At 39.2% G+C, this 17,588-nt stretch overlaps 1 protein-coding gene across 1 annotated transcript; it reads left to right on the forward strand.

Moving 5' to 3' along the window:
* Positions 1-246: 246 nt before the first annotated feature.
* Positions 247-13,494, forward strand: syt9a (synaptotagmin IXa). Its single transcript, XM_037248007.1, has 7 exons — positions 247-727; positions 5,011-5,509; positions 5,599-6,154; positions 8,824-8,944; positions 9,030-9,201; positions 9,361-9,490; positions 11,993-13,494. The coding sequence occupies exons 1-7, from the start codon at positions 580-582 to the stop codon at positions 12,059-12,061; spliced, it is 1,695 nt and encodes a 564-aa protein (XP_037103902.1). The 5' UTR covers positions 247-579; the 3' UTR covers positions 12,062-13,494.
* Positions 13,495-17,588: the final 4,094 nt, after the last annotated feature.

Raw genomic sequence — 17,588 nt, forward strand, 5'->3', positions numbered from 1 at the left:
ACTCTGCGACCCTCATGAGGATAAGTGATTCAGAAAATGGATGGAAGGATTGGTATACAAATGGGCTACACTTATAGGCACACTTGCTTACAAGTGAAACCAATTAAGTGACTACGGGGCGTGTACCACAAGAAATCCTCAACGGCATGTTATGTCATATCATGAGGTAAGCATGTTGACACTTTCCCGACCATATGAACGCACTACACGTTTTCGTGGTGCACCGAAGTCCGCGAGGCGCGCGCACGTTTTAGTACCATGGACAGAGCGCCACGCCGCAGTGTGAACGCGCGGATTCAACCGGTGGCTTTCCAGTGTTCGGCGAAGAGTGTCGGCCAAAAATGAGCGAATGTCACACACGAGATGCGTTTATTGCACACATGGGACACGCCACTCGCGTTTTGGTTCACTTTTGTTTTTAGAGTGGGGGTTGCATTTGTGATCCGCTATCGCGTGGGTAGGCGTGCCGCCGGATGAGTGCTCGACTGGGCTGCGTGGAAAAGCTGAGTGTGAGGTGAGCGGTCCGCTGTGGTGGTGGTGCCTGAGAGAGCCTCCATGATTTAAGGATGCTGTTGGGAAATGCCTGGAGACAAAGATGACGAGATTTGTCGAAAGGCACTTGAACTCCTCTCAGATCTTTGTTCCAAAGGGGAAGTGCAGAGCGAAAACTGCCTGGATTTTATTTACTATTTCCGTGATTTGGCCAGGCCACGCTACATGGACTCAGGTGAGGATCAACTACCATTTAAACGCAATCAGATGAATGGCGGTCAAATGCAACTTCTTTAATTGTGCATATTTTTAACCTGCAATTGCCATTTTCGCCAGCACTTTCTCGTCATATTAAGTGCATTCACTATTCTGTTGCACATTACATGTATTAGGGTCATTTGTCAGTATTGCTTTGGATCTTCATTGTACTCTAATGGGATCGTCATAATCTTATTATATCGTATTACTGACAACTGCACACATAAGGGTGACTGACTCTCGTGCAATTTCCTTCGTGCGTGTTGCCGCTTGCAGTAAAACCACACTTGTTTTATAAAAGTTAGATTTAGATCTGTGCGCGTGCTTGGTCGTGTGTGTGTTGTGTCATCGAAATGGATTTATCACCGGACTTCACTGAACTTGCTAAAACGTGTTGCAAAGAGAAAAAAAAAAGAGGCGTGAATTTTCCCAACGTAGGCTTACACATTTAGTCACGTGCGAAAATGGCACGTTTTGAGCACTCAATCTTGTGTGAGCGTGTACGCGTGCGTGCGCGCAATGGAGACGGTGGCAGTGAGCATGCAGTTGAAGTGGCCATTTTCAACAAGTCTGTTTCCTGGTCATTTGCTTTCTTAGTGCCCATTTGTTGATTTGTCAAGACATGCATTATAATCTTGGACATTCTCTGCTTGTTCACACTCAAAAAGAAGTCATGAGGCAAATCTAGAACACATGCACCTTTCCGCGATGACAGATTAAAGTGATAAAGAGCCAATTATGACTAAGAGGGATGGTGCAATTTTGGTAAATGCAGTTTCTGAAGAAAAAGGACAGTTTTGAATCCCTCACGGGTAAATGGCTGCAGACCAAGGCAACACCTAAATTATTCCCCCGATACTAAGGATATTAATTGATGAATTAATCATTGGGAATTTGGTAATACCTATTTGTCATCCTTCTGCTGGGAGTTCTTTTTTGATTAAATAATGCTTGTGAGTCAGCTGTGACCATTCGTAGATTGTTAAAATGCATTTGTTAGATTTGACTAGTGTTTCTCGCCCACCTCGCAGCCTTACAAGGTTTAAAGTGTTGATCCCAAGAAAGAGTTGATGGTGCTCAACTCATAGTCGTGATATGATCATGTGACCTCAGGTGAGCGAAAAATCTAAACTGCAGCTACACACCACCGACTATGACCCACTGTGATTCTCTTGGCGTTTTTTTATAGAGGCAAACGTGGACACATATCACACTAAGGGAATGTTCAGACAAATAAGATTTCAAGAGGGAGGCGTTCTCATATTGCTTTTTCAGCACCAGGTTGCCTCCTACACTGCTGCATCTTTGAAGGCCCCATGCTCTAAAATTGCTTCACTCTCTTTGTTGTTATACAGTCTGAATCTTTCCAGATGCCGATAGATTTTTCTCATGCTGTTCTCTGGCAGCCTGCCCACATGACGGTGTCTTCACATGGCAGGTCTCTCTACTTGTCTACATTCTGCTTCTAAACCTCACATACTCTTTTTGGTATTTACAGGATTTCTGAGCGCAGAGAGGAAAGACTGTCAGTTAGTGTGTGAAGCCTTCTGACAGTGCCCACACACAAGTGTTCTCACGAGTCGCTGTGGCTCAAATGACCTCATCCAATGCTATCATGGTGAAGCACAACGTTATGCTTTTAATTCAATATACTACATGCTAATGATTCAACCAAATACTGTATGTAGTATTTTTGGGTCGATTAGGGGAAAGTTCTTCTTCTGAACAAATACATTTTAAAACTAGTATTTCTATTTGTACGTTTCCACAAACACAAATTCATTAACGTTATATAAACTATATTACAATATAAGTTCAATCAAACTGGAGCAAAATCAAACAGTAGGACTACAATAGAAAATATACAGCCAAAAGGCAAGAACCTACACAAGGATGGCGAGAAGTTACAAAAAGAAGTGAAGTCAGCCCCAAATGTACATGCTTTGAAATTTCAGACTAAAAACTATTCTCCACCACCATACCTATGATTGACGTCCGAAGCACGTTGAGTTATTTTGTGTAAGAACTGTGTTATATAAATAAAGCTGCCCTTCCTACAGCAAAACTAAAAAACATTGGTTTCACTGTTTCAATACTTCTGAAGGCGTGTTTAGCTTCCTAATTTTCTTAAATCTCTTTGAGGTCATTGCATAAATATTAGGGACAAAAAAATGAGGCAGGTGTTCAGACAGCTGCAGTAGCTGCATTTCCACTAAGATTCACAATTTGGCATCGGTCCATGAAAATAGTTTGGTCCTAACAGACATTTGTATTCATGATAGAAAAATGAATAAAGCACTGCTCATTATTATAATGATGTTTATGCATATTGGCATAACTGGTCAAAAGGTTGCTGCTAATTTGACACTTGCAATGTAGAAAAAGTTGGTGAATGCATCATTATCCTACCAACTAAAGTGGATTTTATCTCAATGTTCAGTTGGATTTGGTGAACTGCAGACTTCTGGAAATCCCAAACAAATCTGTTCCACAACTATAACTCTAGAAATTGTACTAGCTTTATTAATCAACAGCACGCAGCCGAGTCAACACACAAACGGAGTTCAAGTCTGCCTCACTGCTCTCCCACAGAACGAGGCGAAATGAGCCAATAATAGGTATTCTCAGAAAGATACACCAGACAAATTTTATGACACTGTACAGGAACACGTGTCACGCAAGGGAGACAATATTGTCGGTGGCCAATTCTACACAAGAGCAACAATTGTCACCCTGTTTTTCCCCAATCACTAGAAATAGGAACCATCTTCCCATATACCCAAGATGATTTTCCTCCTGCTTCTCAACAGTTGTTGCCGGGCAACAGTTGAGTCCTGCATATGCAAATTAAATTGTAATAAAACAATATTAAGAGCATTATTTTTTTCATACAAGAATAATTAAATGACAATGCTTGCGAGTCCTAGCGGGTGAAGATATGGTACAACCATGGAAACAGTATTAATCGTATTTAATACAGTTTGTTACTGTAGCAGCATAAGTATTGTGTGATTTTGTATTTTTACACCACCATCATGAATTTGAACTCAAACTTAAGATCGAAAGAATACCAAATCACATTGCCACCTGTAGTGGACGTGTTAAAGGTGGCATTCACAAGTGATACATTTAAATCTCCTGATTTTATTTTGTCTGACAGCCAATGCTAAATGAGAGAGCAACTTTAATTATATGTTGTTTTATAGAAACGCTAACTAGAAATCTTCTTGAAATGCTGCACAAAAAATTGATTTATGCACATGAAGAAACCATAGCACTTGAGTCTTGATGCAGCTGAGATTTTCATTTTGAAATTATGATCATCCGTATGAAGAAATAATACATATTTGAACAGTGTGACTGTGTTTCAAACTATTTTGTACCAGCAGTTTCCTTTGACTTGTTTTAGTCCTCTCACACGAGAAGCCATGATTCATAAAGGCTTTGATGACTGGCTTTGGTTTGCACTTCACCTGACTGCATGGGTATGAGCACGCCCAGTCTTGGCGTAAACAAATCCACCATTATACAATCTCATGCTATCTAAAATAAACATGAAGAAAACACTGTTGGAAAAGCATTTCTCTGAAGTATCTGGTTTACTTTAAGTAAACAGTGTATCACAACATGAATCATACAGTTTTACTACTATTTGTGTTTTTGTACAAGCTTTTCACTTTTGTATCAATACATGCTGTGAAGATGACAAGTCATTTGTTGTTTTGCAAAATATATAATACAGAATATATGAAGTTCATTTTGCAGGGATTTTACACTCCAGGGGATAATTGAGAGACTAGCTAATCCTTATTAATCTTATTAAGGACTTAAATTCACCACAAATATGAATGGATGTGCCTGTTGAACAGCAGGATCATTTTTATTTGGAAAATAAAAAGGTGAGCTACCCACTGGGAAAATCACTCTGTGAATGTTATCAATCGAAACCTATTATTAGCAACCTAACACAAACGATAATCAGCAGAATTCATCTTCTCACATAATATTGCAAGGCTGTGTCCGCAAGTCTCAATGCAAAACGCTTCATGGGCCAATGGAAAAAGTAACCCACTGTATATCAGTCTCACTCACAAACAAGAAAGTCAGAAATACAAACACTGAGGATACTACCAAAAAGAACATGACTGGATCAAGTGGGTCACTGCCCCCCTAGTAGAATCATTTCACAAGAGTATGTCATTAAAACAGAAGTGGTTGTCTTTTGTTCCAACCTCTGTCACTGTTCTTTGTCTTCTGCAGATGTGTCAGTGAGTCTACTGTCACTGGTGGTGACAGCCTGTGGCTTGGCTCTATTTGGGGTCTCCCTTTTTGTATCTTGGAAGCTCTGCTGGATACCATGGAGAGAGCGTGGTCTCTCCCCCACTACCAAGGAGCCCCACGGGGGTCACCTCAACCCAGCCATGAGCCCTTTGCGCTCACAGCCCCTTCAGAGGCAGCCGGTTTACACGGCCGTGGACCCCCCGGCCCACACCCGCCGTGAGTCGTCCCAGTGCTCCATCGCCAAGGAGCCAACACCAATGGCGTCAGTTGTATCTGTGGAGGCTCCGGTAACTCCCGTATCACCGCCTCCTGTCGCCCTGGGTCCTCCGGAGGCAGCCATGAAGATCAGTCACACATCTCCGGACATTCCACTAGATGCCCAGGAAAAAAGTCGAGAAAACGGGGTTCATACTAACCCTCGGATTCAGAGGCAAACTACGGAACCCTCACCCACCGGGTACTCCATGTCGGAAATTGGGTCAGTTATTTTAGCAGTTTTCGTTTGTAAGCAATTAATGTCTTATGTTACTGGTTCTCAATAATTCTGATGATATTCTTTGTCCACAGACAGGGCTCAATACGCCGACATATGAACCTGTCGAACCCCGATTTCAACGTGGCCCAGTTTCAAAGGCAGGACTCACTCACTGGGATGGGACTGGGCCTCGGGCGCCTCAAACCTGAGCTCTACAAACAACGGTCTCTAGAAGGAGACGATGGAAGTCACAGAGGCAGGGGTTGTGGGTGTCTCCACTTCATCCTCAAGTTTGACTGTGACCTGGAGCAGTTGATTGTTAAGATCCACAAAGCAGAGGACCTCCCAGCCAAGGATTTCTCTGGAACCTCTGATCCTTACGTCAAGATCTACCTGCTGCCTGACCGGATGACCAAGCATCAGACCAAGGTGCACCGTAAAACGCTAAACCCCGTGTTTGATGAGGTCTTTTTGTTTCCTGTGGCCTACTCAGAGCTTCCCACACGCAAGCTGCACTTCAGCGTCTATGACTTCGACCGATTTTCACGGCATGACATTATTGGCCAAGTGGTTGTGGACAACTTCCTGGATCTGGCAGATTTCCCACGGGAGACAAAACTCTGCCGGGAAATCAAATACGTCTCCACAGTGAGTAATTAAACCCTTTCAAAATGAGGCAGCTTTAGACATACCAATTTATCTTTTCATTGAGATTTGAAAATCTCAAACGAATGACCATTACAGCCAAAATCTTTTAAATACATAATATCTCTTGAGGCTGCTCAGAAAAGTCAACAATAAATGCAGTTATGAAAAATGATCTCATTTAAGAAATTACTGTGATAAGATTTACAATTTGAAATCATTTCTGTGTCTAAGAACTCAAGTTTGAACTCGTAAGGTTGGGGGAAAAAATTAAACCCCAATGACACTGAGATGTAGAAATTGATCATCAAACAACAATGGAGGTGAACCCAAACATCGCAAATTAAAAGACCCTTCACGTCATTTTTTTATCTGCATCTTGATTTTTGTATTAATATTAATATCTACATTATAAAAAATGAAAATCATATCTAATCAATTACGGTCTGTTTTCTATGCATTATATTTTCAATACCTCATTTCTACTAGTGTATATGTAAATTGGATTCTTCAAACAATTAGATATCTGAAGAACAAGACCAATCACACAAAGACCAGAGGAAGCAATGGGGCTCTGTAAAGAGGTCATTAGCAATTTCTTAAACACACCTTCTTGTGGTTGCTTTGTCTCACTGGAAGAAAAAGAAGTAAAAACCACTTTGTGTAATTGCAAGGTCGCATTCATTGAAATTACAACCTTTAGCTGAAGCAATCACACTCCACAGTGCAATGGCTGAATAGAATGTCACAAAAAGACAGTGGGTGCATTTTGTATTCACAGAGGGAGCTGTTGCTGGTTCGGAAGAGCCAGTCAAATATTTTCGCTTGCTTAATTGGGCCAGAACAATCAGTAAGCAGTTGGGGCAATGAGCCTGGTATTTTTTTCCTGCCTCCTCTTTTCCGCAGTTGGGAATGCAATCACGAGCTTGTGACAAAATGGGAATGATTTATCAATAATGTAAATTTGGTCATTTCTGTTTTTGGTCATTTTGTACAAAACGCTCGGTGAACTATCCAAAGCAGACTGTGTGCTCAAGGCAATTATATTTAAGCATTTGCTTACATACTGTATTGGGCTGTTGATGCAGATTTTACATTTTGCAAGTGAAGCCGGTGATTTTATGGTCTCTTATTCATCTGAATGCCATTATGACTCGCATTACAGCTGGCCTCCAAAAAAATGCTGTTTCTTGCAGAGTGCCTCAAAATATAACCTGCACACTGTCAACTTTGAGTGTGCTTTATCCAGACAGTACACAAACATACAACGCATGCATTCATGTTTGCGCACAGAGAGGCAGCGTCAGTAAGGTTGAGAAATTAAATGAGCACAGATGGGTGTCTGTGTCAGCGACATTTGTCATCTTCAATTTTCTAACATTACTTTGCGGTGGCAGCTGAGTTTTACCCCTGGTGGTCTCACATCTCGTATTTGATTTCTATTAACCTATTGTGGTTTGAAATGTCAATAATATAAAATCGGACCTATTGAATTATTTTGCGTATTCGCTTGGAGAGAATTTAGAGGGTAATCGCCGCATCAATATTTCCTGTGACGCCGAGTCGCTGACCATATTGTGTGTTTCATTGCCAGATTTTACAATCTGTTACTGCAGCGTAATTGGGGAATACATACACTGAAGCACTGTTTCATTCATATGATAAATACACTCAGGTGCTCATCTCAGCAAGAAAATAAAAGTAAATACAAGTACAATGAAAACAAACTGCTTTGTTTTGCACAGAACATGACATTTCAATTTTTTTTATTACTACTTATTTTGCTACATTTTGGGTAAAGGTGGTGGCTATTATTTCCAGACACCCATTTAATAAATAAAACTTAAAATTCGAGCAGGTTTTATATACTTTTGTAGCTAACTATCATTTTCATTCATTGCAGCATCTATAGGGCTTTCTTCTAATTATAGACCTCGTTAACTCTGACACTCAAATGTGGCATCTGTGAAGAAGGATCATAATGATGATGAAAAGAGAGAACCAAATACAATGAAAGATGCTGATATAGATTTTTCTACATACAATAACGATTAACAAGGCTTTTAATGTGCTGCGATCATTCTGTGGAGGTATTTAACAAAGGGTCATGAATAATGAAAGGTTATTATATATTCTTAAGAGCAAGTGCCTTCTATTCTTTTTGCATCTTAACAAAGAAGATACTAGATTTTTTGCCTGCCTCCTCCGAGTGCCCGCGTGATTAACCACAGTGATACTTTGGCTGAGACTCAAACACCTGGCCATGCTTTCCTGAGCTCCAAGTGTTGTTTGTCTGTATGGCTTCTTGAATAGCACACTTGCACAGGTGGAATCCCACCTCAAAAATGGCTCATCACATATAACAACTATGATTATGTGAAGCAGTTCAAACCAAATCAGACAAGATTTTCTCTCTAGACGTATTTTTGTTCTCCTTCTCACCTCTTCTCAGAGTTATTTTAAGAGCAAGTGATAAGTGTGCTTCTGCCTTTCTCCATTCTAGCATACTAGGTCTCCATCTGTGCAGAAACAAGAGCATGACTTAATTAAAGCACATTCTTAGCCATTGAAGCCCATGCCATAAAAAGACTAGTGAAAAAGTAATGACCATTAATTTTCCTGCATGTAATATTAATTCTATGAGTAGTTAAATGTGATTTGATATCTTTTAGGATAACGTGGACTTGGGTGATCTCATGTTTTCTCTGTGTTACTTGCCAACTGCCGGAAGACTGACCATCACAATGATAAAGGCTCGCAATCTGAAGGCCATGGACATTACCGGTGCATCTGGTAATTAGAAGTCTAAATCTGTTAAGGGTGCTGAATCTGTTTCATTATGGACTGTTTATTTATTTTTTTACCCCCACCGCTCCAGATCCCTACGTGAAGGTTTCGCTCATGTGTGACGGTCGCAGATTGAAGAAGCGGAAAACTTCCACAAAGAGGAACACTTTGAATCCTGTCTATAATGAGGCCATTGTTTTCGATGTTCCCCCTGAGAATATAGAGCAGATCAGCCTGTTGATTGCCGTGATGGATTATGACCGGTGAGAAATGTCAATTCTTACTCTTGTTTGGACGACGGCAAACTTTGGCTATTGCACAACTTGTTGACCTGCTTTTATTGTTAGTCACTTTCAACATTGTATACTTCACTGGAGTTGTTGACTTTACAGTGTGTCTTGTCTTTCCTCCTGTGCGGACAGAGTCGGTCATAACGAGGTCATCGGTGTGTGTCGGGTTGGCAACGATGCAGATAACCTCGGTCGGGACCACTGGAGTGAAATGCTCACGTATCCCCGAAAACCTGTCGCCCACTGGCATCCTCTTGTGGAGGTGATGATTTTATTAAAATGTGTCTGTTATGTGTGTCTATGTACATAAATAGGAGGATTCACAAATTCAATATTGATGGTACAATGAACGTGAAAAATTCCATTGACCCAAAAGGGTGAGAATGGTGACAAGATTTGTACAGAAACTTGGATGGCAACCCATCATTATGGAGAACATAAATCACAAATGCTCAGCCCACAGGGATCAGACTGTCAAAGTAAAATATGCTGTAGTGTCAGAATGTGTGGTCTCAACTACAAGTCATTAGTCATCCAGTAGGACAACGACCCATAACACTCTCTCGGACTAAAATGGCTAACAACAAAACTGAATATTCTGAAATGGCGTGTGCAACAAAATGATCAATCCAGCCATTCATTTTCTCTGTTTTGTATTTTCGAATAATACTGTTGGACCACAAAACTGGTTGACAACCATTAATTAATCTTTAACACTATTGTAAGTGACTACTATTGTGTCAGATTTACAAAAAACAATTCTGGTCCTTGATCATTTGTGTTTATTTCTTAATTTGTCGAGTGGCAACAATTAAATGTAAACCTAAGCGTGTAATAGTGCTTAATTTCGATTGACACTGTCAAGGAGGTATTCATCTAACAATTCTGTACTGCATATGCTTGTCACAATTGTACTGTCACTTAGTGAGAGCCTTTTTCTATTCGCACATGACTTTAACAAGACACCAATGCCAACATGAGTACAAATCATAATTAGCCTTTCTATTTACATTTCAAAGTCTGGCTTTAATGATAAACAAATGCATACATTACTATAGGACAGGGAATTGCAGACTTTTAGTCTTTGTAAAAGTAGATTTTTGCCCCTTATTCATTATTCTGTTGGTGCACCTCATGAAGTGGCCACTGAGTCCTTATTGGCAATGTGCCGAAAATGTCCAAGTAAAACAAATTGGAGCCTGGGCTCAGTGGACGTATTTTGGAGTGTAACCTTGTGGAAACCAGGTTCAAGTGTTTTGGCTCTGGGGAGACAGCTTGAAGTGGAGCGAGTGAAAAAGCTGTCTTTCTCTCTCTGCCAGGCTTGGCTTTAATTCCAGAGCCCATGCCTTTGAATTAATTATCAACAAAATCTAGGAAGTCTTTTGTCAGAGGTAAGAGAGGGAGGGCATTAAGAGAATTCATCACCTCATTAACTCCTTTATGAGAAAGGGTACACTGCTGGCCAAATTCTATTGTCACTGTGAATGGTGGCAAGTGGACCCAAATATTTTATTTCTTAACTACAACTTTCAATTGAAGAATTTGCTCAGAGAGACTTTGACTAATCTGAAAAGTGGCAAAAACTATGGACCAAAGACTATTATAATGGTTGGTATGTCACATCATATCATTGTGAAGAAGATGCACATACACCAAACCCCAAACCCACCAAACCACTTTTGACAGTCACTTGAATATGAGGGCAACAATTATTCTTGACCTTTGTTTTTAAAACTATTTATCCATTGACATAGTTATTGGAATATGCAATATTATGATCAATCTTTGTCTCTTACCAGTCATTCGATAAAAAATGGAATTTAAATAGCTGAACTTGAAAGAGGCAACAAAAACATCTAACAAAAATTGTGCTAAACAGGCAAACACGGTGTGACCAAAAAAAAACAGGGAAGGGGAAAGGCAAAAGGGCAATTGAGCAAATGAAGTGAGCTCAGTGAAACGAGTTGAGAGCATGCATGCTCCTAACATCATTAATAACTTCTCATGTTTTGTTCTTATCAAAAGGCTCCCTACTTTCTTCCTGGCTTGTACCAGTTACGTCATTTTAAATTGTTATCAGCATTCTTATTTTAAATAGCGCAGTGGGAAACTAATGAGAAGGAAAAGGGAAGACAAAGCCCTGTCATGATTTTGGCCTCAGGCGAGAAGAGATGGATTTTCCTGCACTGGAAACACAATCAACTTTCTCTGGTCAGGTTATATGGCTGTTAATAGAAAAAAAGTATGTCAATTTTTCTTCCATAGTTAATCTTTGTTTGAAAGTAGGAAAATCTGAACGACAGTATATAATCTCAACATTTCAACAGCCTCTCTGTCAAAAAGGATGGAGGGTGGATTTGCGGTAATGCAGCAACTAACCACCGGGTTGCAGTAAGGATCCTTTGACTTGAATTTTGTTGACCTCAACAGTGGCCTTGCTGTGCATTCTGTGATCTTGTTCAATTATAAGCCCACTAAAAGATGTGACAACTGAGTAAACTTAGGATATAGTTAATAACAGTTTTTAAAGTAATTTAAAACCTTGTGGCCAAATTGTGTTTAATGGACATCTACACTACTTTATTTCATATCGTTTCTTGTAACATTGTGTTAAATGTTGCTCTCATTTTCCCCAGTTTGGGTTTTTGGAGTTTCGCTTGAAGGTCTGCTTTTTTCAGTGTCAAGTGTTATCTTCGGGGAGTCACTGTCTTTGCCTGTGATTACCACAAAACTTAAGGTTTTCATACTGTGCTTGTTTTTGCAGTACCAGGGTACCACAGGTAGTAGCCAGGGAGGATCCTGTAATTCTCTGAAGGCCCCCATTTCCCCATAACCCAGAATAACATTTTACATAACATCTCGACTGGCCCTCGGCTCAGCCTCGTGCTTCTGTGGATTACCGCACAAGAAAAGAATGGTGCGGCCATCCAATTTCAGCATGGAGAGACACAACTGGATCAGTTGCATGTTGAATGATCACATTGATGGATGTTTTCGGTTTTATAATGTTCTATGAGTTCTATGAGGCATACGAAGACACTTAACGTCTGTCTTGCCGGGTTTACATAAGTTGCCGTTTTTGCATTGTCTTGTTATTTGTCCTAATCGGAGGTGGGTCTGTAATTGCACAATGTTCTTTACAACCAGTCGAACTGCCATTTTCCTATCTCATTTGGTGCATGAGGTCTTGCTTGTTGGGATATCTCCCCTCGTTTGTCTGTTTGTTTGTTTGTCTGTTTGTGTGTTTGTTGACAACGTAGTGGAAGTTGATTTCTCAAGAAAGTGTTTGTCAGTGAAGAAAAAACTTAAATATTGTCAATAAATATGATTAAATCAAAAATAGCCATTGTCAATCCAATATACCAGCATATTTGTTTTCCATCCATACATTTGTTTTTTCATTCCTGGACTCGTTGAAAACTCACGCGTGCTTATATTACCATCATAGCAGATTTAAGAATCTGACTAAGGCCCACATTTAAAAAAAAAAAAAGATGTATAAAGGAAACAATTCAATAGTTTTATTTAAGATGGACTTTGTGATTAGAACGTGACAATATTACGTGCTTACATCTTCAATAAGAGGATCGTTTAAGGAAGTCTTTATAACATTGGCTGGGAATTTAAAAGAAAATTTGTAAATAACCATTCATTGTGGCACTAATAGTACAAATGAAATATTGTGATTAACAATCATAAATTGTTTTTATATATGTGACTGTTCCAAAGTATGCTTTCTCGATGGTGATAGCTGCTTGCGGAAGTAGATTGTGAAATTCCAAAGATTTATTTCAAAACTAAACACATCACACAATACACACTCATAACTGCTCCTTGCAATGCGCCGTCAGATGAATTTCAGCCCTGGCACTATGGACGCAATCAAATATGTTATTCATAATCTGTCAAGATGTTGTCCAACTAAAAAAAAAATCATTGCCTCATGAAGGACTTGTGTTAATGGTTTTCTTCTGCATGCAAACATGAAATGGTTGAAGGTGAGCCCATTGTTGGTCTGAACATAATAGCATTTATTTTCCCATTGTAATCACTTCAAGGATGACTGCATTGGATTGGACATCAAAGCATTTTTATTTTCCCTCCAGTTCCTAGTCATGTGGCCTGTTCTTTTCTTGACCTAAAATGTTTTGAGATTGCCACGTCTCTCTACTGTGCCTATATGGATGTCATTTTTAGGCTAGTGCTGTTCTGTTTTACCTGTTGAACGGAGAGCAGTTACAATAAAGCATTGTAATTGCAATCAAATGACTGATTCTTTTTTATTCACAGGCACATCCTCGGATAGCATACATTACACTACTGGCAGAACTGGGGGGGGGGGGGGGGCACTGTCCATTCTAAAATATGCTTGGACCGCCCCCCAGGTACCAGGCCATATAATTGACTTTTGGGTATTTAACGTTTTTTACAAGCATTTTTTCTTTTCCACAAGTGTACCAAATGGTGTGACTATTGAACACATTTGAATTCAATCAACAACTGGGCTGTGATTATTTTTGGCTCACATTGGTTTTAATTATCAGAGCCAGATCTCCATGAAGGCAATCTTTCAATAGCTGCTTTTGTGTTCCAGATTGCCACATGAATACTGGATGTCCCTCATATGAAAATCAAAGGTCTCCTTATGCTGTGGACATATCTGGCCGTGCAAGCTTTGTTAATAACCATGACCTCTCCAAATATCCAGCTACTGATTTGACCATTGCCTGTGTTTTCATAGAGAATAACGTGTAAAACTTAGCGCAAAGATTTGGTATGGACGGTTTTATTCATTTTCAACCAAGAGATGTGTCGGCTGTTTCATTAGTAAGTACTGTACATGACAACCATGAGCTTTAACAAGTGGAGCAAATAGAGGTGAGAGTAATTATTCACAGAACATCTTTCTTGGTGTTATAATTATCTGTCTGAGATTTCATGCTGTAAAGTCAAACACACAACAGTGGCAGTGAAATCAGAACAACCTCTCAAATGTGAAAACTATTATTACATAAGCTGCTGGTCTTCTTTCGTGCCTCACAAGTAATGATTTAGTAGTTAACTAAAGAGAATTGAAAGAAAATGTCTTTGAGATGTTTCCCTTGAACATTTAAGAGGAGAGACGTTTTGCAAGGATAAATTTACATCCCATGATGTAGTCAATGTTAAGACGTTACAGATGTGGTCAGATGTACATGTGTGCCTCATGGAAAGCGGAGCTCAAATAATTCCACATGCGGTTCACTTTTGATGGCCTCGTTTCCTTCTGTGGTCTGTGTCGCAGTTCTCATCGTCTTCTAATTCTCCTGTTTGTACTCACATGTTTAACTGCAAACGTAATTGTTGATGAGGTTTATGCATTGTATATGCACCGCTAACGTGTGCTGCAGCTTTCTCCAGTCTGAAGCAATTATGTTAAAGTAAAATAATTGAATTGAAAGAACATGTTTTTTTCCTATGACGTGCTTCTAAAGAAGAAATGCAGTCAATGACGTCAGCCATTGGATCACCGTCCACGATTGTATTATGCAGAATTAAATGAAGGCCATTGTTTTATACTTCAGTAATAGGCAATTTGTTTGATGTTTTCAAGGTGTTTCACATGTGAGGATGCATGCAAAAGCGACCACCACTCACACTGTTTCATTGCGATAAGTGCTTGAGGGGCCATACTCATTTTGCATATACGTACATAGGCTTGGCATCTGTAACTGTGAAGTTGGTCTAACCACTGTGCTGTCTGAATACTTCTGGAAATCGTCTAATAAGCATATTTTGCATGTGTACTGTGAGAGATTACACGAGTGGCGTGATTACATATGTAAAGCAAATCTTGTGTAAATGCAAGAGGCTCATGTGAAGAATAGATGCTTTGGTCCCCCGGCCATAGATCATCACACGGTCACCGTATGCTGCTATCCATCATTTTATTACAGTTTGAATATTATATAAGACTGATTTATGTTCCACAGAGCATTTTTCTGCAGTGTTGCCATAACCACAAAATTACATTATGGCTATTTAGTGTTTGTTTCCCCTCTGCATATGCGATCCATAAGAATGTAAAAATGTATCGCAAAAAAATAAAAATACAATAGACAAAACAGAACTGCAGATTAACCTCCCCTAAAAAAACTAATAAATATTTTTTTTATCTCCAACAACTGAGTTATAAAAAGTTATGGTGGAAACTGTGAAGCCAAGTTTCCAAGTACTTTGTATGCCATTTATGTAATAAAGTCACACATCAACATAAATCAAGACAAACCATACAAAAACAAACAATTCTAAACTTGAAGGAAATACACGTCAAAACATTTCTAAATATGACAATTGGTTTGGATTTGGAATATGAGCAACGACAATGGGTTTAAGGTTTGGGCCGCAGAATGACAGGAGTGTTTAAAGCCAAAGTGAGAGTCAGGGTGTTATTTCAAGTGGCAAGTTAGTCAGATGCCTTGACAGCTTTCAGAACTCAGAGTAAAGTTGTCTGAGGAGAAGCGCTTCCTCCAGCTTAAAGTGACCACTTAGAGCTGCTAAATGAGCATCTCTGACCTGCCACTTTCACTGACTATTGGTTGCTATAGTTTCAAATGCATGCAGCATGTTGGTTGCTGTGTTAGAGCAAATGGATGACATTATTTCAGGTAAGAATTTCTATCTCACACCTCCATTTGATTTTACTTTGAGAAGGTAACAGCTTTAAAAAAAATATCAGTGATTTTGCTCACAATTAATGTTCAAGCTAGAGAGATACAATAGAAAAGCTGGATCAAATTTCTATAATTATTTAAAAAAAAAAAAGAAGTTAATTCTATGTTGAGGTTAATTGAAAAATATTGTATTTGTTGTACTTTCCTGCACTATGCCATGGTCAAAGCTTGCTCTCTCACAATAAGAAAAAAAAACCCACTTCCCATTATGTCTCAAGGACAGCCACTTTAATACAATGTAAATAGATTGTTCAATCAATACTTCTCTCATACCAATTGCATTATTATTTTTAGAATTGTAAAATCTTTGATCCAGCTCTCACTTGTATTGATCTCATTAGATTGTAGGGATGTACCTAATATTGTGACTGGACATGTCCATGTCCATGAACATGCACAGTCTGTCCCCTTACTCTACTTTCTCAAAGAGGTGATAGATTTTTGGGATTATAAAATGTTATTTTAAATTCTCTCCTAGCAGAGGGTCAGAAGACACACTTCTAATAATATAAGGCAGCAGCCCAGCCATTTGCAAACTGCGGAGACCCTAACATGCCTAATAACAGGTTATCACTGAAGATACAAAGGCCCGTCCGTGATGGCAAGTCTCATCTCCTTTTCTGTGTGTGATTTAATTTAAGGATCAGAGCAGTGAAAGCACTTTTTGCTCAGACGTTGTTATTATAGCGACACACAAATTAAACCTGTAATTTGAGGGTGCATGAGGTGGAAACGAACTCCACTGCACACCATTTATTTTCCAGATAGTTAAAGCCACGCTCTTGTACAATATTGCGCCCAACAGGCAATCTCAGGAACTGCTCTTAACACAGGCCGCAATTTGCCCTAAAACACAAATAAAATAAAATGAATATGCACGGATGTACAAAAAAATGCTTACTCTTTGTATAAAACCATGAAAATGATTTGGTTATTAGTGTTATTATTGTAGATGCCATATAGAATTACAATACAGTACATTGCATCATATTGGGAGTTTTTTTTTGGTAACTTGAATATTGTAACCACCTCTCAGCGTGATGCAATGCAGCTGTACACACATATTAGTATTGCATGAACACAGATTTTGCTGAACAAATCAAGCCTCGGACATGATGGCAATGGTGTAAAAACACGTGTACGGCACATTTTCACATCAATTACAGTATTCTATAGTATAGATTCAAAATCTAATCAGCATTCTAGAAACAGCTCTAAGTATGATGCAGTGCAGTTCTTCACTAATGTAAGCTACAACTGCAATAATGAACAGAGTCAAACTTTATTTCAGCACTGGTCCAAATTGAGCATTTGAAAAGACTTATTGAAAAAAACACCTATTAGTTTGAGCCTAATGAAGTGTCGAGTGTGTATAATGCTCTACTTAAAAACTCGGAATTGATGCAGGGAAAAAGGTCAAATTACACTTCTGTCCCAAACCCCCAATGTTCCTTTACTTAAGATAAAATGCTCTAAAGTTACCTGATGTCATTAGACACTCAGACCTTTAGCCTGTACCACACATAAAATCCTTTTTAAAGTTTCTTGAGATGACCGACATTTTGGGGGCACTGCAGGAGGTCGAAGGAAGCAATGAAGAACATTGTAGTAGCACAGACTGTACTAACTTGACTACATAGAGACAAA

Source organism: Syngnathus acus, chromosome 3 (assembly GCF_901709675.1).
Source record: "Syngnathus acus chromosome 3, fSynAcu1.2, whole genome shotgun sequence".
Classification (NCBI taxonomy): Eukaryota; Metazoa; Chordata; class Actinopteri; order Syngnathiformes; family Syngnathidae; genus Syngnathus; species Syngnathus acus.

Excerpts from the sequence above, each read along its gene's own strand:
- syt9a (XM_037248007.1), top strand. The coding sequence starts at position 580 with ATGCCTGGAGACAAAGATGACGAGATTTGTCGAAAGGCACTTGAACTC. Across the intron at positions 728-5,010 it reads GCCACGCTACATGGACTCAG|ATGTGTCAGTGAGTCTACTG; the intron begins GTGAGGATCAAC and ends TGTCTTCTGCAG. Across the intron at positions 9,491-11,992 it reads ACTGGCATCCTCTTGTGGAG|TACCAGGGTACCACAGGTAG; the intron begins GTGATGATTTTA and ends TTGTTTTTGCAG.